Source organism: Mytilus californianus, unplaced genomic scaffold (genome assembly GCF_021869535.1).
Source record: "Mytilus californianus isolate M0D057914Y unplaced genomic scaffold, xbMytCali1.0.p SCAF_5, whole genome shotgun sequence".
NCBI lineage: Eukaryota > Metazoa > Mollusca > Bivalvia > Mytilida > Mytilidae > Mytilus > Mytilus californianus.
In genome coordinates, this window is record NW_026262701.1 from 106,393,895 (window position 1) to 106,419,691 (window position 25,797).

At 30.4% G+C, this 25,797-nt stretch overlaps 1 protein-coding gene across 6 annotated transcripts in view; it reads right to left on the reverse strand.

Annotated features, from left to right (window-relative positions):
* Positions 1 to 202: 202 nt before the first annotated feature.
* Positions 203 to 25,797, reverse strand: part of LOC127700475 (hepatocyte nuclear factor 4-gamma-like) — a 38,588-nt gene continuing 12,993 nt past the window's right edge. For 2 of the 6 annotated variants that reach the window (XM_052203971.1, XM_052203974.1), the window contains exons 2-7: positions 8,205 to 8,498; positions 7,245 to 7,360; positions 6,465 to 6,614; positions 5,728 to 5,968; positions 4,972 to 5,208; positions 203 to 2,275 (exon numbers count right to left, since the gene is read on the reverse strand). In XM_052203971.1, the coding sequence (XP_052059931.1) occupies positions 1,872 to 2,275; positions 4,972 to 5,208; positions 5,728 to 5,968; positions 6,465 to 6,614; positions 7,245 to 7,360; positions 8,205 to 8,498 (1,442 nt within the window). In that variant the 3' untranslated portion in view covers positions 203 to 1,871. Of the gene's footprint in view, positions 2,276 to 4,971; positions 5,209 to 5,727; positions 5,969 to 6,464; positions 6,615 to 7,244; positions 7,361 to 8,204; positions 8,499 to 25,106; positions 25,128 to 25,216; positions 25,366 to 25,797 lie in introns of those variants that run through there. The other 4 variants (XM_052203975.1, XM_052203976.1, XM_052203973.1 and 1 more) reach the window with 4 other exon arrangements.

Here is a 25,797-nt window from a genome sequence, read left to right on the forward strand (position 1 = left end):
AAGTATTTTAAATAAATAAGGATAAACACACTGAATGAAAATATCTGTACATCATCTCATATAGTCAGAAATGAAAAAGATCAGATGAACCAGTTAGCAGGTAAGACTAAGGACAGATTTTTGGATTGTGTGATTTCTTTCAAAGTAATGTTATGTGTTTCCACTCTACTGATCTCTACAATAATACATCTAAAGAAGTACATCATATGCACAATTATCTTTATTACAAAAATATGGCACTTTTTTATAGTTGCAAGTCAATATTTCTACATCACTCTATCACATAGAACAAAGGTTTTTAATTGAAATTTCATCCATTAGATATTTAAAATGCTACAAAATACATGAAAAGGATTGCTGAAGAAAAGCTTTAAAGCATCAATGTATAGCTTGGTCAATTCTTAAAATACATGGTGACAATTTTTTACATTAATGTACCTCATCATACATTTGTGGTCCCTTGAATGAAAAAAAATTTTGAACAGTTTTTACATAGGCAAAATGAAATTTTCATTTTAAAAAATGTTCTACTTGTGAAAGTTAAAATAAATGTATGTACTACTTCACACTTCATACAGCTTACTTAGTAAGCTAAATAAATAAAATCCTGACTAAGGAACAGAATTTAAAGAAAATCATATCACTAGTTATCATAAGGCAAAACAAAAATATATGCATATTTCCTGCCTCCTGGCAGAACATTTTTTTTTTCTTTTTTTAAATATTTCACATAGACAATACAGGGAAAAATTCTATATTGGTACTTAACTAAAAAGTTCTGACCTTTAACAGCTCATAACCAATTGTCTGCTGAACTTAAACAGTACTTAACCAAAAATTCCATAAAAATGTTTTAGGGTAGGCCTACAAATTTAGGATACTGTAAATTCGGAAATTATTGCGAGGTTTTTATTAATGCGAATAGTGCGACTGGGTTAGTATTGCAATAATAAAAGTCGCATTCTGATATCTGATACATGCATCTGTATGCAGATTTTCCTGAAATCGCAATAATTAATCTCGCATTATTGTCCATTCTTCATAAATCGCAATAATAAATGCACGCAATAATTTCTGAATTTACAGTAGGTAGGGAGGCAGAAAACATATCTATATTTCTTTTTTGCCATGAAATAATTAAAATTTCATTTTAACAAGTATAAATATTTACATAAACTTAGATCTTATATATACAGCTGTCAACATAAACTATATGTTTGCATTGTGCAAATCTGTTTAATATCTATGATGAATGAAGTTAATATTATTTAACTTTAAAATATGTATGAGATTTCTTAAACAAATGATGAATAAAAGTCATTCATTTCAGCTATTCAATAATCAACATAATTTTTTAAAAGCACCATTTTGATGCCAGGTCCATGCAACAAAATCTCAACTACGACTAGACACTGATTCAGTAGTGATTCATGAAAATCAATTCCATTACAGAACATTTGACAAAATTTCATTTTATGTATGTCTAGTCCAAATATAATCTGACTGAAAACATAAAAAAAACATATTAAAAATAATTTACAATTAATTAATCAAAAAACAAGAAACTTGCACTACATCCAAATGTTAACTCATCAAATTTGTTTTACCATTACATGCTTCAAGGAAAGAAACAAAAAAAGACTAAATTTCATATCTTCTTTAAAATTATAAAATAAAACATTAACAACATATCTTAAGAGTAATTCTTTATAATTCTTAAATTATTTTATCTCACTAGCAAATTTGGTATATTGTATTCAACTCTATTCAACATAATTCTTAAAAATAAAAAAAAAAAAAATACACACATAACAAACAATTAAAACTTAAAAAAAATAAATCAAAACATAATTTTTTTAATAGATGATAATTTACATGGATTCTTGTTTAAACCTCTGTTGTGGAGTCAATGATTTTTTGTATGATTCACAGGAAGGTAAAGACGGAGATGACACAGGGGTATCAATTAGTCCATTCGTAAGATGTAATGTACTGTCTAAGGAACTCATCACTGAATGTCCACTCAAAAACTGATCTGTTGTACAAAGTGGTGGTGTTGGTGTGTTAGCTAATGGTGGCATTCCACCGAGATGGATAGGACTTGATCCAAGTGGAGATCTTTGACTATGTTGTGGTGACATGTGATCTCCATGCGCATGAGAAACTGACATGACATCTGAGGGATTGGCAAACTGGTCCCCAAAACTGTTACCCATTTGTGATGTTAATGACACTGGTACAGAAGGATTGGTCAACATATCTGTAGGAGCTGCACCTATAATTAGAATTTAAAAAGTTATAAACTACAAATCAACAACAGACGGAAATTTCATTTAATATTAAAAGTGAATATCAAATCAAAGAGCTTGGTAGCTCTACATGAAAAGATTTTAATCTTTTTTTACCCCCCTAAGGATCATGTCTCGAGAGGTTGCATAGAAGTTCTACACCATTAGTAAAGTTTGATATTCAGTAGTAGAAAAAGCTTTCACTAATCATTACTGGATAACTCCAAATACATGTTTCCCCATTATTCTGGCCTCAAGCCAATCAGGTAAATTTCTATTGATTTTGTGGACAGCAAAAAAAGAGTGCATAAAGAGATATTTCAAAATTATATTTGTTATAACATTTTACATATCTGACGTGAATATTGAGTTTGTCAAAATCTGGGCTACATATGAAACTAGGCCTAAATTTGGTTGAAATCCAGACAATTTTTGTCACATTTCACAAAAATCTCTACTTTTGGCTTATTTATGTTGTAAATACATACTTTGATATGAGAAAAACAATACAAATAGTTATATTTCACTGATTTTCATATTTTTTCATCATCTTTTTACAACTTGAACAAAATATTTGGGGCCAAATATAGCCTTTACCAAACTAACTCTTTTTTTTGCCCATAAGTCAGTCCTCAGAGCAAATATCAAATTAAAAAATTGTGCAATCTACATTTATAGTGAACTTCAAATATTTAGCTGCACAGCTGATTACTTAATCAGTAAGGAGTATTTAACATCCTACATAAGTATTTTACATTTGATTAGCCATAGATTATATAAATATCACATTTGGAAATCATCCTATCTGCATATTTCACCAACTGAAATCATATGACGAGGGTTATAAATAGATTAGAACAAGTCAATCTGATTGACATACAGACCCTGTTTCATCTGATAACACTATGTTCTACTTTCTGTTTGATAATCATAATATCAACCAATCATATTTCTGTGTCTGAATTTTTAATGGTATGTATCAGTACAACATGAACAAATACCCAGGATCCTCAAAAAGGTCATCAAAACAGAAAGTAAAACAGTGCTGTCAGATCCTTGTTAGCAAAGCATGGACACAGGATCTGTATTTATGTCAGATCCAATAAAAGATATGATTTAAAAAGATAAAATCAATTTTCTTTTATTGCAAAGATAGATGCAAATTATAAAAGCTAGTTCGACAAACGTAATGTCTCCTTCTGTTCAAAAGATGACATAGGTATACACAAAACTATGTGCTGGTTATATAACAAATAACATATATGTAACACTCAGAAACGTGTCCTTCCCCCCAAACATGTCCGATTCCCCCAAACGTGTCTACATCGACGTCACTGAACTGCAAAACATGTCTAGTTGAAAAACAGCGCCAAAGCTTGTCATTTGTATAAACGCCCAAACGTGTCCATTTAAAAAAAACCACCCAAACGTGTCCAATCCCCCAAATATTTCCATATTTTTTTACTGGAATTATCATTCGTGTCAATATCATAAATACGTAAAGATAATAAATCAGACACCTCGTGAAGGGAGAATGTCCCATTGTCTGCGCGTTTCTTACTGAAGTCATAAAAAATCGTTTTTACTCGCTCTTGAATTTTTTAAATTAAAATCCCAACCAGTGTTAATCCCGAATAACCGTTAGAATTTAGGTCTTATTTTAAATTTCCGGTATGATAAAAGAACCTTACCGCATATTCAGCTATAAAAGGCCCCGAAATGACAAATGTATTTTATTGCTTACATGATATCTTTCAAATAATGCATTAAATATTTGGCACTGGACGTTATGTCTCTTGTTCGTGTGTCTTTAGTGATGTTCGAAACCTAAAATTTATTGAAAATCCTGATTCCCAGTTTATGATTTTAAGAGCTTTTAAAATATCAGAACTGTTGAAAGAAAGGAAGTCAATTCTGCTGAAAAAAAGTGCAATATTTGGAGTAATATAAAATGCATCAACGGAGTTTACTAGTACAAAATAATTTACATATTAAACGATTAATTCAACAGTACAAGAATTATATGTATGTTCGCTCTAAATGAGCATGAAATACTTGCAACTGGACAATAATCAATTTCAGTCAAAAGTCAATTCATATGTTACAAATTGAATTTGCAATATTTTTTTTATGCTAATCATTAACAACTGGCATTGAACAAACTAATGCTAATAAATGCCCTCTTCATCAACTTTGTCCCCCATCATAGAAGTGCCGTAAACGTTATTGATTTGGGACATGCATGTATTAGCGGTAAAAGACGTAAGACGTTCTGGCGTGTAATAATGGACACGTTTTGGCGAATAACAATTATCGGACACGTTTGGGGGTTATGAAATCGGACACGTTTGGGGAATATTGAATATTACGGACACGTTTGGGGAGAATAGACACGTTTGGGGGAATCGGACACGTTTGGGGGGAAGGACACGTTTGGGAGTGTTACATATATATCAGAGTTTCTAACAATAATACAGTAGCTCACTCTCATAAGGCCAAAAATTAAGCAGAAGAAAATGTGGCCTTCAACAAACATGCCACCCTTAACAGAAAAAGTGGTTTTGGCCTTTGGTAATTGGTAAAATACAAAGAAATACTTGTATTATGAACATAAAGACGGCCTGATCACTGTGATGCTTTTTTTGACATTATAAGATTTAGACTACTGTACTATTATACTAACCACCTAATAACATTTCTTGGAGTAGACTATCAATCCTGGCCATTCCAAATAACTTGGCAAACTGTATCTGTTCAATCATTTGCCAGGTAATGCTCTGTAAAGCTGGCAACAGTAATAAAATCTCCCCAAATCTGCCTCTTGAGTCATACTGACGATCGTTGATATAATCTTCTAGATTTACTTGTACTTGGTAACGAAAACTTTTGATTTTTTGAGGATCTGTCAGACCTTTAGCTTCTGAAAAAAAATTGGCAATGTAAGAAACTGTGCATTTCATGGTCAATTTCTAGTTCATATGCTATAAAATCAAACTATAAAAGCTTCATCAACATAGAAGAAAACTCCTTTCCAGTTATTATTTTTTATGGATTTTTTCATAAAATATAAAAATGAAGCATACGATTTCCTGCAAATTTGATCATCTGATTACGTAAAAGTATGTTGAAAAGTAAAACAAACATACGATAATAATTTCCATAGCAAGTAAAAGGTATGAATACCTAACTACAATCAAAGCCTATCTTTTTTCCTCAATTCACGTTTTAATCTAATAGTTTATTGGCTTTTGATTGGAGAAACATAAAAAAAATAATGTGTTATAAAGTAGATGTTCAGAAACAACATAAAGTAAAATACTTAGAAAGATTCAGTACATTTTTGCTTTTCTACTTCTTGATTTGGGAACTCCCCAAAAACTAAATAGCACTTATTTCATATCATGTCTTTCTCAACTGAGAGAACAAATTTCTTACTTACCAGGATCAAAGAAAACAATAGCTTTAATACAGGCAAACTCTGTGTCATCTATCTGTATATCTCTAAATGCTGCAACTAACTCGTCCAGTACTCTTGCTGCTATTGTTCCCATTTCCATATCTGTAGCATTCCGTGGAATGATCCCATCATTCCCCAGTAATAAAACATCCTTGACGGCCATGGAACGTCTGGCAACACCCAGGACCAAATGTTCCCCAGCATGAGCCCTCAACAAGGCAACCTAATAATAAAAGTATTAAATGATAAAATATTTTGCAAACCTTTAAGAAAGAAAAAGCATTATTTTTTTCGTGAAATAAAATTGTATTACAAAGAACATTAATATGTTGAACAAAGAGTGTTCCAATAGCAATAGAAATTTAAATCTGTTACAGTGAAATCTTTGATTCATTTCAAAATTTATATCTGTCAAAGTGAAATCTTTCATCCATTTTACTAGAGAAATTTTTTAAAGTGATAATTGCAGGGTGTGGCGCGTAATTGTCCAAAGTGGTAGAAATAATGCTGAGCATAGCGAGGTGAAACTTTTTGACAATTTCTTTAGAAAAAAAAAAGACATTTTTTCTTATTCAAAAACGGGAGGTACGCACTCTATGCCTCCTTTTAATCTGATATTGAATTGTATAAATAAGACTGGCTTTCTATATAAACTGCATTTCATTTTATCGAATGATCTTTTTACATTGTTATAGCTTATATATCAATTTTGTTCTCACCTGATCATCTAATGGCAGTTCACAAAAACACGGTATATATTTTGCCCATTCTACAAGGACAAGTAACTGTTGTTTGATAGATTCACACACATCATCAGCAGTAGCTATAACCTTGTGTGTCAGGTCACACTGTCCAACTGGGGAGGAGATCTGAAAATTCAAAAACATATGGTCATAAATACAGTTCTACATACAGTCAAACTAGCATATAAAGGTCACCCTAAGGGCCAGAGAAAAGTGATCTTATAAGAGAGATGACCCAAATGAGATTTAAAATGCACAAGTATTACTACATCTGTTCAAGAAGAGGGTGACCTGTAAAAACAGGTTTTTCAGTTAATAGAGATGACCTTTATAGCAGGTTTGACTGTATTTCATACATTTGTGAAGGTTATTCCCAAATGTTTACTTAAAATACAGTATTAGTTCTCTTCCTTACATGTTGTGAAAATCTATTCCAATTCCATCACTCAGAATCACACCAATTCATCATTAACAATTCAATTAACATGTAAATATCCTTTTTTTTCTAAATTGTTTTATTTAACTTTCAGATTTTCTCTATCCAAAAATTACTGAGCCAAAAACAACTCATGTATGAACCTATGGAACTGCCTTTTCAACAACTAGTAAACATTTCATTTTTTTTCAAGTGACAAACTGGTCTAAAATTAGCCTTTACCTGTTTATATAATCATGTGCTTTAAATTATGGATCATCCTTGTCATCTGATTTTTATAAACATTAAATAAGGATAAGCATAACAATGTTTGGACTCACCTGTCTGGAGAGAATTTCAGCATTTAACAAAGTACTGACAGAGAGTGAATTGTTTTGACTAGTATCTTCATAACTGGTTCTTCTAACACTGATTCTGTCTCTCTCATTCTGTACAGCTGTCAACAATAAAACAAAAATCCATCAAAATCTTTTATTTTCACAATGACCTTTCTAAAAAGTCCTTTCTAAAATCAGAAATACAAACCAAAGGTTGGAAGTAAATTTTCAGCTTTAATACTGAGTTTGGATCAAAGTACAGCAACGTCAAGTAGTTATGCAAGAGGGTCTGGATGGGGGTCTTTTAATTCTGCATTTTTAAAAAATTTTAAGCCATTTTTGTCTCTTCTCTATATTTTAGTGTCCCTATTCTTTTTTTTTTTGGCCTATTTTTTCTATTCTTTTTTTTTTTTTTTTGCCCTTTTACCCATTATTCTCAATTCTGTAAACCCCATCCAGACCCTCATGCAAGCATTCTTAAGTCTAATTATTGCTCTTTAATAGCAGTAATTCAAATTTCATAAAACATTACTTGTGTCATAATTTTTACAGTAATAATTAAAGACTTTTTAAAAGGCCTATTGTCAAACTATTGAGACTTGGAATGTTTTTTCTGGTATTCTTAGTACATATATTAAAGTTTTATAACTTTGATGCTCCATGTTAACTGGTCATTTGCAATCATTAATAGGTATACCTGTTCTACTGGCTTTTTTCAATTTCTTGTCAGAGGTTGGTGATTTAACATTATCTCTCTGGTTTCTTAAAATTTTAACTCTCATAAAATTTTAAAAATATATAGAGAGTGGCACTAAAACCAATTAATCAAATCAACAAAATCATCATTTTATATATTTGCATTGATTACTGATAAGTCAACTGTTATCAAAGGTAACATTATAAGATGAACTATAATCTAGATCTTTTGATTTTCATCCATCAACACACTGTTTTATTCCTTACCTTCTTTTTTCATCCCTGCTCGGAAACATTTGCGTAATCTGCAGTAACGACACTGATTTCTTTTATCTTTGTCTACAACACAGTTCCGACTAAATCTACAGGAATAAACATGGTTCTTTCTGACACTACGACGAAAGAATCCTTTACAGCCGTCACAACTTGATGCACCATAATGTTTTCCTGTAGCCCTGTCTCCACATATAGCACAATAGGTACTCATCCCTTGGGTGGGGGATGTGGAGACAGACATGACGGGAGTCTGTCCCAGAGCTCCCATACTGAGTTCTGGAGAGTCTGAAATTAAAAATAATAAACTGCATTGAATTATCAATTTCATATAAATTTCTTGTATGTCCTTGTAGTAAGATTTCATGGATATAGGTCAACCACCAATTTAAATGTTCAGCAAAGTGCAAATTTTATAAAGGCTAGTGTGCAGATCTTTTGCACAACCACACAATCAAATATTCACGAACCTACATTTTTCAGCAATCCAAGAAAATTGATACCCTTAAAAATAAATGAATCAACAGTAACCTATGAAGAAGAAGAGAAAGAATGTATTGATGACCAAACTAACAATGTCATACAAAAAGTGTTAACTTTGACCATCTGATACCCACAGCAATATACTTTTGTCAACCAGTAAGTGGGTAGTGTTTGATGATTTATATGTCAGTGATAAATCTAACATTTAAAAAAATTGCAATGTGCACTTATTTCTAAACAAAAATAGCTATTTATTTTAGATATCTATACCATAAAATAAGAATAACTTCATTTCTAATATTTGCATAAATGACTCCTTTCTAGTATGACGTGATTTCAGTTTTATGTATCAAGTATATTCAACAAATTTAACCTAAAAATTTCCCCCATAATTCCACAGTAAGTATTTTCTATTTCAAAAATGAAACCTCCACAAAAAACCACTGTCACTGAATATCAAAGAAAAATGTTTAAACAAAAAAACCTGCTATAAAATCATCTTCATCATCAGTTTCCATCTAAACCAAATCTACTTAAAATGCAAAACCCCATAGTTCTAAAGATCATTTTACACCTATTATAATAATTTAATACTAAAATGGTCACTCTAGTCATTAATACTTAAACCTGTTAGATTTAACATATCACTGACATTACCCACTTATAAAACAGAATAGTCAGTTCAATATGCTTTTTCTTTCTACAGATCATTTTAAACTGTTTTTTATTTAAATAAATTAATAAAACTAATATTCTATGACAATCAGGTTAAAATAAATTATCTTGAAACTTACTGAATGTAAAGTTTGAAGACAAAAATCTTTCCTTAACACTTACATATTAATTTCTTTGATTTTCTTATTTATATATTTTAAAAAATTAACAGGCAAATAAGATTTACTTTCATTTCTTGTATTAATTTTGATAAATATATTGATTCTATCATTTGATTTAATTTAAATAAAAGAAAACAATAACTACTTCAATTCAAAACTAATTTTACAGTTTTAACTAAAAAATAAATAAATCAAAATAAAATAAAATAAAATAAAATATAACAAAAGTCCTAAAAGTACTTAAATAAAAATCCTCCTACCTGGATCATAATAATAGTACTCATGTTCCTGGTGGACTGGTGCATAGTGCTGTTCTAAATAAGAATATAGCATAATGCTAATAGTCTATACTACTAGTATGATTTTTTTCCACAATTAGTAAAAGATTCTGGTCCCTTAAAAGGAGAAAAAGCAGTTCTATCTCTCAGAGCACCAAGAATGGAAAAAGAATCGGTATCAGGAACTACAGTTTAAATATCTTCTACCAAAGATTAAAACAAACAAATTAATCCCTGTCCCAACAGAAAGCTCCTCCCACTTTACATGTATATTCAGGTTTCTGTCACTCAAGGAGGGTCCTTATATACATACTATGTTATTTGCAACATTTGACAAGGTTTTATCTGGAGTTATCACCCTTTATCAGTTAATCTTATATCTTATTGATAGTGAATTATAGGGAAAAAAATCTGGCAGTGACAAAATCCATGACTGGAATGTGTGGCTATCTATCTGGCCACTTCACACCCTTTAACCACATAAGTGGCAGTGCTAGTTTCGGTACAACCATGACCTTTACTTATATTCTGGCACTCAAACAACCCACTTTCAGTCAATAGGGAAAACCCAGACCAATCGCAGAATTATTTGACAAGAGATTATGCCATTCCCTGTACTATCTAGCAATCTTTAAAAAAAACTGTAACACAAATTCCCATGTCAATCAACAGATAATCAATTTCAATTGTTTTCTGAAAATGAAGTGATGGACATGTTTTAGCTCACTAGAGCTTGTTTTGATAATATCATTTTCATAACCAATAAAAATGCTAATATATCTTTCGCATTGATGATAGGAGCAGGGGCATTAAGTCCAACTTTTGGATCAAGAATCATTAAATACTCTCATTTCATAAAGTAATAAATAAATATAATTTGATGCAGTTTTCAATGTATATTTGCTTTGAGGCAACACCATGTATTTTCAAGTGACAACACTTTTTAGAAGTATTTCAAAATTTCAAAACACATATTCACCATTTTTGGATGGGCTTGTTCTTTTCCAGAAAATTATTTTCATTTCCTTAACACCACTTCACTAATCATTATGTAATTTTAATTTTGACTTTAAAATTTGCATTCTATTGGCCAAAAATAACTGTGTCAGTGATATTAAGATCTTTATTTTTTTCTAACTGCTTTTTATCCTTTTATCATATCAAATGAACATTAAATGCACATCATTTCCATACTTTTTGCATGCACATTAAAATTCGGTTTAACTCAAGACCAAGTGTATTTAAAAATGAGCTCCAGTGACCTAGTTTTATATTTTTCTGAAATTAACCTGGTACATACTATTGGCTTATAATGTATTAAAACTTATTAAAGTGAATAATCAATTTCTCACCCTAAATTTACAAATATGTTATCATGTTATGATAAATTTGAAGAATAAAACAATGACATCAACTATTTTTCTAAGAACAAGTAGCTAATTCACAGAAGAAAAAAAATATTTTTTTTTACATATTCTATGAAATTCTTGTTCCTGCACAATAATATTAACAGTATTACTAGTAATTCAAAGGAAGGGGAATATCTTAAATGGTTGCTCTCTAAATTCATTTTTTATAAATCATTTTTTAATTTTTAAAAATTGATTAGCTGCCTTTAATATGCAAATGCGCATGCAGGTACAATAATTTATATTAAATTGTTTTAGAGTTAAAGTCAGACATTCAGAAATGACCTGGTGAAATGCCTTAATTTTCTGCTAAATATTCAATGTAAAAAATATCAAAATTCTTTAAGTTTTAGTTTTCATGAAATACAAATCTCAATACACAAATTTAAGTGAAGATTTCCTTTGACAGAGCATGACTTGTATGTAAGTGAGATCAGATTGCTACTTAAAACCAGATTCAATCTCTTATATCATATTTTGTGCAAAATTGTGTTGTAATTGTATCTTTGTATTTCTTGTTTTGCAAATATTGCCTCAAAATGAGCTCTTCAATATAAAGATGTAAACAAAAGGTCATAAAATGGATTAATGCAAGCCCAATTTTACTTGCTGAACTTAGTAAATCTTTTCTCTGTGTGAATTAACTTATATAACCACAATAATGTTTACAAACAAACTATCTATCTTTCAAATACTCAAAATACTACTACAATAAACACTCCTGCCTTCCACCTACACCTGAAAACCAACCAAAACAAAATTACTTTTTGCTCATTCAACAATATTTCACAACAAATCAAGTATAAACCTTACAGAGATTGTCACACTTGAAATGTCCTTCAAAACAGATTATCCATGATGAAGTATTATCAGAGCTGTGTTTGCATATATCTCAGATCAGCTATAATACTGATCAAAATACCTTTCATCTAGGTGAAGGAATTAACAGCTAGTTATCCCAGTCTACCACAGGTGTTACAAAAATCAGTGTCCCTCGGTCATCTATAAATGTCCATCGATTTTCCCAGGATTGCACCTTCACGAAAAATAACTTAAAACTTGTTACTCCTCGAAAAATGTGTAAGGCATGATCTTTCCGTCAATAATCAATCATAAGGAACAGGTCAATTATGTAAAGAGAAAATCAATTTCAGGTTAAAGAATCAGTCATCTAGAACTTAATTAGGGACCCTTTATTGTAATTCTCACCTAAGATAATATTGCATAAATGTATGTAAGTTATATAAATTCTCACATTTAATTAAGTGACATTGTCCATAATCTAAATACACCAACCATAAACTTTATAACATCTATATATATCTTTTCACATATTATTAAGGTCTTTCCATAATCTGCTTTTCTTCACCCCTACCCCCTTTTTCTGAAGGATTTTGTATAATAACAGAAAGGATGAGTTATCTTTCTTCACAAAGGTCTACCCATAGAATTACTTATGAATGTGCTTACCGCAATATATCTAGTAATTGCAAAATTACCATATAAGATGAAACTTTTGTTAAGAAGATGATTGGAACAATGCAAAATTTATGAAAGTACTTCAAACTTGGCATAAGTCCAATCAAACTTGGTTTGGACCAGTAAAAAGTTCTCTTTCTCCAATAAAGCTCATCCTTTCTTTTAGTGTTCCTTATTGAACCACTATCTCATGTATATTTGCCCAATATCCTTTTTATTTTCTGTGTTCCTTATTGGGCCCACTATATTTCATGAACATTTGTCAAATACCCTTTTTTATGGTGTTCTTTATTGGACCAAATGTCTCGTGTACATTCATCCTATACCCTTTCTCTAACTTTCTTTATAATGGAAGTGGGACCCTTTCTACAGTTCTTAGGATTTACTATTGAATTTCTATATACATGTATATGTTAAAAGACAACCTGAAACTTCACAATTTTTAAGATATACACATACCTAAAATATATGTTATTCCTTCAAAATTCATCATTTACAGCCAAAACTTAATAAACCACATCTAAACCTTAAAACAGCAAATATGAAAGTAACGTGTATTTAGAAAATGGTAACATCTAAATTAGGTTATTGTCCTTGATGATAATTAATCACTACAGGTAGAAATGATGAGGTGAAAACGATTACAAATTATCATTTGGACTTTGACTAATTATTGTCATAATACTATATATAGTAAATATAGATAGATAGTAAAGGGGGACTACTTCACCGTTTTATCAAATAATGCATTTGACATCTGATATTGCAGGCATATTGCACTATTCTGGGTTCAAAAACAAGGACATCTTCACAAAAAAGTACTTCTTTCACTCACAAGATAATATCAAATTAAAGTGCAAGTACTTTTAATACTTTTTTACATAACCAAGAAATACAATAAAAAAAGACCTTAAAAACATAACCAACTCATGAGCAAATTTTCACATCCATCAATTAAAAATTGTTCCTTTTTTCAACTTAAAGTAATTAATATTCTCCAAAAATGAACATTTTCATACTTCAAAGATTCCTTTTCACTAATTACTTAAGATATTTAAACTTTGTTGTTTTATATTCTAGATTTTTGGCTGGTATTTGGGAACCCAAATCTTAATTTTGTTCTCTAATTCAAACAAGAAGAATCCCTTCTGTTTAAAATTAAAAAAAATAGGGGTCTTCATTAAGTTACTTTTCTTTGGATTCATTTTTTTTTCCAAAACATTTTTTGTATCATCAATTCAAAACATGTGGAAAGATCAAGAGCAATTAATATGACTAATGTGACCATATATATATCAAAATAGAGGTAAGTATAAAATATAGGTCAAGGTGATAACAATTACAGCATCTTTTTGTGCAATGCAAGATTTATCAGAAGTATGAGCAAAGAAGTACAAATGTATTGTTCCAGATCATCAAAATCAGTCAAGCATATATTGCAGATCATTGTGACCTAGTTATGCTATCCAAATCCATTATTAAGACCACACTATTTCATATAATTCAGCAAGAAATAAAGCCTTTAAACAATGACTTCTAATTGACATGCAGACTACAGAATATTATATAGGAACAGGGAAGGAAAATTCGGCTAAACACTCCTTGCTTAGGAGAAAATATCAGTCCTCTTTTTGTCTCAATTATTGTCTTATAATCAATTATAATAGTATGACATCAGAAATGATATTTCTGCACTTAATTCACCGAATATTCTACTAATTTTAATTCTGAATAAAATATAAAAAATTTTGAAAGCAGGTAATACTATTTTTTTTCAATTTCAGGGATGGGGGAGGGGGATAATGGCTCTTATCATACCTTCTCCTCTGATCTTTTATTTTCCCATTCACAATATTTTTTTCCTACACCAATATTTTCTTTTCTTTATGTACATGTAATGCAGAATAATAATTAAAAAAAAACTGTTCACATCAGTGCAAGCTACACCTCATTTACAGTTTAATACAACATGGAGAAAGTACTTTTAGACCAATAAAATCTTTGACGCATAAAAATTATACAAATGATATTCAAAATGGAATCACATAGAAGTGAAACAAAGTAAACAGGTGTACAGATTTGTAGATCCAATAATAAGACTTCCTGCTCAAAACATTTATCATCCTGAACATGCATGAACTATTTGCCACTGAATGTTAAGCAAACAACAATCAATCAATCAAAACATTTCAGTACTTCCTAGCTGGAGCCCTCTTTCTAAACACAAGAAAATGTATATCACAAAATATAGTAGGAAACCAATACTTATTGTATACCATTGTATGTGAATTCAAATATATAATACCATAATGCAAATGAGTTACACAGGTTTCCACAGCAAGATTTTCTGTGTTATGACATTACAACCCCTAATAAATGGTATTTACTATCCAACCACTGGACATGTGCTAGGCAGCTCTGCCAGTCGAAACAATGGGACTTGTCTCTAGACCCTAGAATGTTTGACATCCTGCTACCAAAGCCTTATCATTTAAATATGCTTGATTCTAGAACTATTGGACCAGAAAAATTTCATTGTTAAATACTACAGCATGACAACATTTGGGCTGTAAAAATTCAGGAGGGCAAGTGCATTTAAATACAAACTGTCATGGATAAAAATGCTACTTTTCAACCCAACCCTAAATTTATCTAGATTGTGAAAAACCTCTATTTGTTCTTATGCCAAATGTACATGTATGCAGTAAAATATCTTCAATAACTATTGACGATTTTTAGATGAGGCCTGCGCACCTTTCTTAATTCTATATGGAACAAACAAATAATACACTTGAACTGTAATACAACATGATTCTTTTTTTCTTCAAATGTCATAATATTTATTTATATTGACATATTACAACATATTAATCCAATTATCTGGGTGTCATCATTTCAAATTTCAAAACAATTGTCACTTTTGATGCCACAAGTATTCTCACCACCATGGGAAAAATTTTATAAAGATAAATCACACATAATTATTTACAATAATATACACTATCAAAAAATTGAGATCTGATGACCCTCTATCAAGTTTTATCAAAATCTAACTGTTAATAAGATAAGAGGGTAAGAGAACAAACAGTAGTCACAAGGGGAGATAAGCTAGTTATCTCCCCTTAAATAAACCTCCAGAGTATTAATTGTACTTAAATGTTTTGCTATCAAATTAATACTCTAAAAGTGATTTAATTTTCTTTTTTTCCCCTTTGATGTTTGAATCAAATTCAAGCTGCAGAAAAAATCTTATTGGTCCACAAAAAATATTCTGTCTTTAATATGTGTTCTATCACACAATTCTAAACAAAGTAAGACTGGAATAAATTGACAATGTAATGATATATATTATAAATTTGTTAATGGCAACATCTATAAATGTAACAATAATTTCTGTCTTTTTTTGGTAAGTTTTTCAAGAAAATCCATGTAATTTATGGCATCTTGTGGTTTGATGGAGATTTTTAATAGGCATTTTCATTAAAATTTTACCTCAAGTGGATCAAAAGTATACTGTCTACCCAAGGTAAAATCTCTTCTTATTGCATTAGAATTTTCTCCTTTACTTTTTCATAAATCAAAGTGTCAAAAGATATCACTCAAAAAAGACAAAAAGAGCTTGGATTTTAGATAACATATAATGTTAATGCTTTAAAATTTTCCCTTTTACTGTTTCATAAATTTTAAGTACATAAGATATCAGAAAATAGTTGTGAAATTTGACAATGGCCTGGATAATAGTTAAGCAACAATTTAAATCAAGTAATAACATGTTGACGTGCAGGTACTCAGATGGATGGTACAGATACTGACAATAAGATAGGGGAGATAATTCATATCGGCACATTGATAACAGGATAGAACAATGTCCAAAAATTATTTATCTGACTTATTTATTTTGTAATCTGTGTATCTTTGGTAAATATTGGTATATTTATTTTACTTATTTAACAAAATTTACATAAGCAATCATAATTCACAGAATCTTGATTTATAAAATAACAAATATCTACCTGTATAAAAATTATGATTGTAATAATAAATCACAGGTAAAAAAATAATTAATTCGTTTATATATCTTTATTCTCACAAACCAAATTACAAAGGTATAGAGAAAAGTTAAAATATGATAAAATTGACAGCCAGAAAATTCCTGAAAAACTAATTATTCTTACTTTGGAATACTTTGTGTATATACAATTATCATGAATAAAAAGTGTTATAGAGTATATGTCAATTTGAGAGCAACCCAACAACACAAAAACATCTTGACGTCAACATAATAGTCTTCAATATTAAAAGAGAAAAGTAACTACCACACAATGGGTCAAGTTGATGTCCTCTGAGTCTATTCAAATAAATTCTGTTGGTTGTTAAAATCATTTTAAAGTACATTTATTGTATGTATTATGTATCCATAAAACACAGATGTTCTGATCTTAAATTCAAAGCTGAGGTAAAATATACTGGAAAAGGGAATATGTAATTCCCTAATTTTTAGCTGATTTATACTGTCCCCAAACACTTGATATTCTTTTTACAATCACTTGTTGTTCACTTGATTTCATTTCAGCATTGGTCAAAATTCAATTATGTCATCAATGTTTTTGTCCTCCTCTGATTTTGCTTTTGTGACTTCAGTAAAAAAAGGCCATCATGCCTAAAAACACCTCATAAATAGAACACGATCTTTTGGAACATCATGTAAAGAACAATGAAGTTTGTCTACAATCTACATATCCTCTAAAAATCATATGTATGATATTTCTCCAACCTCAACAGTTAAATTTTTAATAATTAGAACGTTTAGATTAAGTCCTTCATTTGAAATTTGACAATTTAACTGTTAGTAAGAAAAAAATATTGTATCTCATTAAATGCAGAGGTAGAATCAATATTTCTTCTGCAACACTGTTTGTAACTTTCATTTTGATTGGACAGCACTAGAAATATTAGAGGATTGATTCCATTATTGATGGACTGAAATTGAGCATGAAAGTGCAGATGTAATACATTGATTGTAAAATTTACTGGCCTTTTCTTTTAGTTGCATTAGAATTGATATACAGAATGGTATTTTAATAATTTGCAGGCATCAATTTTTTATTTGATTTTCGCAACATATCTGATTACATGTATGTCACCAGTTAACTAAATTTGCGACCATCGTTTTGCCAATTGATGCCCACAAATCTTTAAATACAATAACCTAAAATTATGTAAAAGAACATTAAAATAAAAATAACAAATATTGCAGAGTTCTAGCAATCATTCAATTAATTTGATTTTTTTTTTTTAATTATGAAAATTACATCATTTGATATACAAGATCGCCAATAAAATTAAAAAGTTTTCTCAAGAACATTTCTTAAAGAATTATAATATTTTCAGTCAGCAAAACTAGTTTAGTTGGTGGACTTTTTATCCTTCAATTCAAAATGTATTAAAGTATTGTTTATGTTTGAAAGTTGATGATCAGAACTCATTTAAAAAAATTGCTGAAATATAAAAAAAAAAATATTAATAAAAAAAACAGAAACAGATTTTTTCAAGAAAACTACGGTCCTGTATCATAGGGAACAAAATAACGCTGTACCGTTATATCCTTTTGTCATGAATGCAGGAGCAATTTTTTACAAGAAAATTCTGTATATACAAGAATTTTACACAAAAGTGTCTACGAATAAAAAAGAAAAAAAACGATTGTGTAATTTTTTTACCTTTCTACCATATTTGAATTCAGAAGCAATAAAACTAAATCCCCAAATATGACTTGATGTACTGAAAATACTATACTAATATTTTGATTATTATAATTTTAATTAATATATAGATATTAACTTTGTACATTAACCCTCGGCTGATGAGGAACAAATTTCACAATGGATACCAAAGTCTAGACAGGTAATTATCAAAGTCAAACTAGATAACCTGTGCAGTTTGATCAGTCTCTTAATTACTTATAATTATTACAGGTAATATATTGATGGGATCAATAATTAAACTAATTTATGTCAATGTATTCTTAATATGCAACCCATAAGCATAAGTTGAGGATCATTTCCTTGAACATGCTCTCAGACAAAAATCTGATGTATTGACATCAAGATAACAAACCAACATTCATATCTATGAAGTAGCCATTATTTTCATGATTTAAATAACATTTTATTAGTTTACTTTTAAAACATTTTTTATGTAAATTGTACAGTTTATTCATTTCTTTAATTTTTAACAACACTTTCATCTTTTCGACAGGTGAGTTGTGGTTTATTGTAAATACAGAAAATTTTGCAATGTTTCAATATTAGGAAAAAATGTTATGGATAAGATTTGCATTAATTACATTATTAGTATCCACATCTTGAAATCAAATTGTAATTAGTCCTTGATCATAAGCAATTGCAATAATAAAGCCATGCAATAATTTCTTAAACCATCTACTGTAAATTGAGAAATTTGTGCATTTATTATTGTCATTTTATAACAATGAACAAACATGTGAGATTATTATTGTAATTTCTGGAAATCTGCATACAAATAATTCTATCAAAATTAAAATACAAGTTTTTATTTTTGCAAAGCAATCCCATAGTAATTTTCCCAGTAATATACATCAATTACAAAATTTTCTGAATTTACAGTAATTACTGAATAGACAGATAAGTTTAAGCATATTAAAGATCGTTTCCATCATTCATGATAGATCAGTTGTCATTTTGACCACATGCAACAGGAAAGTTGTAGCATGTAATAGATCATTTTTAGAAGACAAAAGGTGATGCAGGTGACAGCAATTTTAAAATAGATCATTTCACTCACCTGTGAATGGTGTGTTACAACAAACTATTAACCAGCTTTATCAAATGAGAAAATTTAGCTACAGCATACTATAGACCATATCACAAGAGGCAGGTGAGCTAGAGCATAAACTAGATCACCAAAACAGGTGAGATGTAGCATGTTATAGACCATCTTATCATGACAGAAAAGTGTATAAAAGTCCATCAGAAAAACGGTCAGTGAAGAATTTTCAGGTCAACCAGAATACCAGGCTGGTCAGAATGTCAAGGTCAGCCAGAACATTAGGCAGGTCAGCCAGAATATCATGCAGATAAAAATGTACCGGGTGCACCAGTTTAATGCTATCTAGAGAACTGAGAAGTGCAATGTATTTTAAGTCAAATTTACACCCAATTTCAAAATACATTACCTTTTGTTAGAACTAAAAGATATACAATAATTCTTTTACAAACAGGAGGTACCAGTAAGTTAGCAAGTTTACTTTTTATCTGATATATAAAATGTGTTCCCATTGCTAGTGAACTTTTTTCTCCATAAGGAAAACAACTCTTTCATTAACTTATTAATAGAAATAATTCAGTGTTATTGATGATTGATTGATGGTGTTTAACGCCACTTTCAGCAGTGTTGGCTATTTTGTGGTGGTCAGTTTTTATTAATGAAGGAAGCCAGAGTGCCAAGAGAGAATCACATACCTTCGACAGGAAAGCTAGCAACCCTCTTCAATTAAGATCTGAGTCGAAGTACCTTGGGGCTCAAACTCACAACCTCAGTGTTAACAGGCTAAAGATTGCTGTAGATGATTTTCTCCACCCATCTTAAACATCACCATATATGTAAAAACTTATATATTTTATCAACACAGCAAATTTTTTGTTGTTGATTTGATTAAAAAACAAATAAGTAAAAAATGCAATAACTTTGAAAGGGATAATGGGTTATCTACATGTTATCAACTTGGCATGCATTTTGAGTGAGATATCTACATGTTATCAACTTGGCAAGCATTTTGAGTGAGATATCTACATGTTATCAACTTGGCAAGCATTTTGAGTGAGATATCTACATGTTATCAACTTGGCAAGCATTTTGAGTGAGATATCTACATGTTATCAACTTGGCAAGCATTTTGAGTGAGATATCTACATGTTATCAACTTGGCAAGCATTTTGAGTGAGTTGCCATTTGACATTTGAAAAAATTTTCCTTTCCTTGATATATTCAATATAACAAAATAATTAACATGTGAAAATAATGAAAAAAATAAATCTTTCTCACCACTGAAATTTAGTTATATTTAAATTTCTACAGAAGTGAAATTTAAACAATTAATTGTCCATGAACAATTGAACAATATGCCAAGGAAATAAAAAATATGGATTGTCATAATTAATAGTTTCCTATTTAACCATTTAAATAGAATATTGTTTAAAAATTAAGAGTCACTTAATTACCACTTATAAAAAAAAACTTAAGGAAATTTCTCACGGACTAAATTTAGTATTGACAGATAATAATCATTAAATTAATATGAGTATCAGGGCCTACTCATATCTACTTTTCAATCTAAATTTAGTTGATAACCCCTACTCATTTTTTGCTAAATCCAATCTGTCACCAGTACAGGCAGGGTTTTATATGGAATTTAGAAAAAAAATGATTCAAATAGATTAGCCATCATGAAAAAGTAGATGAGGTGTCTATGGGACAATGGTTCCCCAACTACACAAGTATTAGAAAAAAACTGGACACAGTGACCAATGTTACTTCCATGCTTTGTAACAGACAACAGACCTAGTTCATAACTAATGCAAAATAACAGATAAATTGTGGCAGCCAGTTTAAACTGATGGAGGGAGCTACAGTGACCTTAGAGAACCACGACATTCGGAAGGAAAACTGGCAATCCTGGTCAATTAAGATTGAAGTAAAGTGACCATCACCACCTTAGTGTTGACAGGCTAGTGATTCATTAGATGGACTACTTAGACCTCTCAGCCACAGAGGCCCCCTAAACTTGTTGGATGTATGGTTGTTCATAAGAATTGAAAGAGAAACAATCTCTATATTCCACTGCATGATGCAGACCAGGAATACTAAATACTTGAAATAATATTTGGAATTGGAAAGGAAATTATCACCAACACAATTGGCTTTTGTTAAGATTTACGCCCGTCGCTTTTTCAACGAAATAAAGTTTCATAACTCCTCAATGTCATATCAGAAATTTATAAAAAAATAAAGGGAGCTTATTTTAAAAGATAGAAAACAGTCACCAAAGTTTCCTAAAAACTGCTCAAAATATTTTTGAGTTATTGTCCAATAACTGGAAAATCCTCCCTTTTTTATGAATAAAATCCCATAACTCGGAAATGTAAAATCTAAAATTTATAAAAATCGAAAGGGAGCTTACACCAATAGATACAAACAATTCACCAAAGTTTCATGAAAATTGGTTAAAGCATTTTTGAGTTATTGTCCAACATGTTGGTGACGGACGGACAGACAACGATATACCATAATACGTCCTGTAAATGGGCATATAAAAAAATTGGTCACCTAGAAAAAGGGTTATTATGAAATCTAAATACATGTATGGACAACATCATACCAATATATAACTGCAGAATGTTTTGGTAAACAAATGTATATACAAGGTAATAAATGGTATGCTCAATGCAACAGTAACTGTACAATTAACTATATCTATATATGAACATCCACATTGTATTGCCTTCAATAATAAGAGGTTTACCACAATTGGCCGAATGAAACAGTTACCCAAAGAATTTAATAAAATAGAAATTTTTGGTAGGAAATGACAGAAGAATTAAAGATTGGCAATAAAAACACAACACTGTGACATCTACAATCTAGATGTCCATTTCTGGATAATTTAAATAAGAAAATCCAGAGAGATAACTTCAATTTGATCTCCTCTTCATGCATGTCTAATTCAAGAGGTTTTATAGAAAGTCTTTCCTAATACTTAACAAGTTATTTTTAAAAGGTTGACAACTGTGTCCTAAGATTGATAATTTGATATATGCACTTGCCTAGGCTATATATCTTATGACCCTGTATTACCAGTACTTATTTATGGAAAAGGTAAAAGTGTGAACTTGTTTATATTTCTGGTCTGTTAAAGGGGCATCAGCTGTCAAATTCATGTTCACCGATTTGACTAAAATTCTCATATTTGATTAACCTACTTAAACGTATATCCAACTTACAATAAAATGCTCCGCTGGGTGCAGCTTGATACGACCGCAGAGGTCGAACCCTGAACAGTTGGGGCAAGTATGGACACAACATTCAAGCTTGATACAGCACTGAATTTGGATTGTGATTAAATATTTGACACAGCATAGGTTTCTGACACAGAATGAATGTGGTCTAAGAACTTAAAAAATTTTAATTTACCTATTCAAACAATATCATTATTATTTGCTTTTATATATAAATAACCAATTTAAAATGGAAAATTTTAAAGAAATCAAAAGGAAAAAAAAAATCCCCCCCCCCCCCCAATTTTTTGAACCCCTAATGATTCATCACCCCCAAACTCAATCCCAGCCTTCCCTTTGTAGTATGGTACCTTGCAGTACAATTTCAGAGAGATCCATACACTTGAACACAAGTTATTGTCTGGAAACTAGAAAATGCTTATTTTTGGCCCCTTATTTCTTAACTTTTCGGGCAATTACCCCCAAACTCAATTCCAGCTTTCCCTTTGTGATATGGAACCTTGTAGTACAATTTCAGAAAGATCCATAGACTTACACACAAGTTATTGTCATGAAACTAAAAAATGATTGTTTTTTGCCCCTTTTTTTGGCCCCTAATTCCTAAAATTTTGAGGCAATTACCCCCAAAATCAATCCCAGCCTTCCCTTTGTAATATTGAACCTTGTGGTACAATGTCGGAGAGATCCATACACTAACACACAAGTTTTGTCTGGAAGTTACAAAAATGCTTATTTTTGGCCCCTTTTTGGCCCCTTATTTCTTAACTGTTTGTACCATAACCCCCCAAATCAATCCCCACCTTTCTTTTGTGGTATTGAACCTTATGGTAAAATTTCATAGAGATCCATTCACTTAAACTAAAGTTAGAGTGCGAAAACCAATGAGTCTTCGGACGATGACGACGACGACGATGACGACGCCAACGTCATACCAATATACGACCACAAAATTTTTTTGCAGTCGTATAAAAAGTCTAAAAATTAACAATTAACAATGTATGGACTCGGTAATATGTAACCGCATTTCGATGGTATTTTAGTCTAGGTGTCATCAATTTAACCATAGAGGTGACCTCTGAAGACTGCCGACAGTCATATAAACATAAATATATATATAAATAAATAGCGAACACGTGCAATTGGATATTTTCAGGTCTGTTTGATTTCATAATATAGGTTAAACAAATATGTTAATCATCGTTTTTACTTGTATAAGAATGAGTTTTTGCACATTGAATCAGTCAACCAAATGGTTTACCCTTGTTTCACTTTCAATGTTGACATTCTTTTCCTTTTAATAACTGAACATGCCTAGTTCATGCGTAACCCTTCTCTAGCTAATGGGTTCAATAGAAGGTCACATGAATACGGATTCAATGAGGTTGAATTATTCACTTGCAAGTGAATAATTCATCAGCCATGTTTCTTAGCTGATTTTGACAAAATTGAACCAAACTGGCTGCTAAAAGCAAATTATTATTTCACTATTTCACTTCATAAAACAAACAAAAATCATATTTTTATTTTGTTTATATCTCGTAGCTAATGCCCCTTTAATAATTAAAATCTCAATGTTATTTAAAACTATCAAATGCTTACTACGTGTAGACATTTGTCTGATAAAAGTGGATCAAAATATCTTTCTGGTTGAATTTTGGTCCTCAAACTTATTACCTTTGATGGTTAACTGCAAAAATGAACAATTGCATAGTCTCATCAATATTCTAATATGAAGTACAGAATAATTGACTTACCCATCAATATATATTTTGAAACAATTTGTCTTTTCTCAAGTTGTTGATGTGATTAAAATAAAGTCTGGACAAGAATGGACAACGAAAGCTACTTTATTATTAAAAACAGTGCATAAAATGACAACTTTTGGTCATATATACAAATTATGATATGTTCAAGCTATTTAAGGTTACCAACATTAATTTCTATCTCTTAAAACATATATTTCTGAATGACCGCAAACCATCAAAAATGTTTATTTTTTCAAAGTTATTAATGTGGCATAACGTCATAAAAATGTATACTTCCAATTTTTTAAATCATTAACCCTGTAAGTTAGATGAATACTAAAATAGAATTGAAATAAGTTAGACACTAACATAGTAATTTTTATCATTTTTTAAGTCACTGAGGCATTATTATCACCATCAAAATTTATTTGACAAAAACTCATTCTGAACTGAGACTTTTGCAAAACAAAATTCCAGAACTGAATACTGCATTCTGTCAGATTGATTACTGCACTGCAGATAGATGAACAGTAGGATAGACAGCCACCCAGTATTAAAGTGTATCCCATTCTTATTAATAACAATGCACAAAAAACAACTTTACAATACTATACCAGTATACAGTTAATAAAAAATCATGAAATATGAAAACTTCTATCCCATCAAATTGTTAATAGAATAAATGTACAGCAGTATTTACTTCAAAACCTCTAAAATTACCTACCAATAATATGCATTATTCTTAATCCAAGGAAGATGCAACTAGTTCTCAACAATGAAAAACTGCTACTGCAATGCAAGTGTAAGAATATTACATAATACTGAGAGGAAATCCTGTGAGTCTGATGATGACCAATGAAGAGCAAAACAACAAAGAAACCTCAAGAAGAGATACCAGTTCAATCTCCTTAAGAATGAAGACTTAAGAATAAGTGGATAATTACTAATAAGGTGACACACGATATTACCCAGTCACATGCTACTTAATGACTTGTAAACAGCTGTGCAATTGTCAAAATCATATGTTTTACTGGGTCAATGACATCATATGATGTTATTTAGATACAATTTCAGTTTAAATTGGATGTAAACACTTTACATTTGGTCATGGCTTCTGCAACAGATCTACATGTATGTCCTTAAATATTAGTTTAGAGTAGGGCTTATCACAAAAGCAATACATTGTCCAATGCATTGATCAAGACCAGCAATAAAAGCACTGTTCCTGTGTCTAATATAAAAATAAGGAGATGTGGTATGATTGCCAATGAGACAACTATCCACCAGAGTTCAAATGAAGCCAGT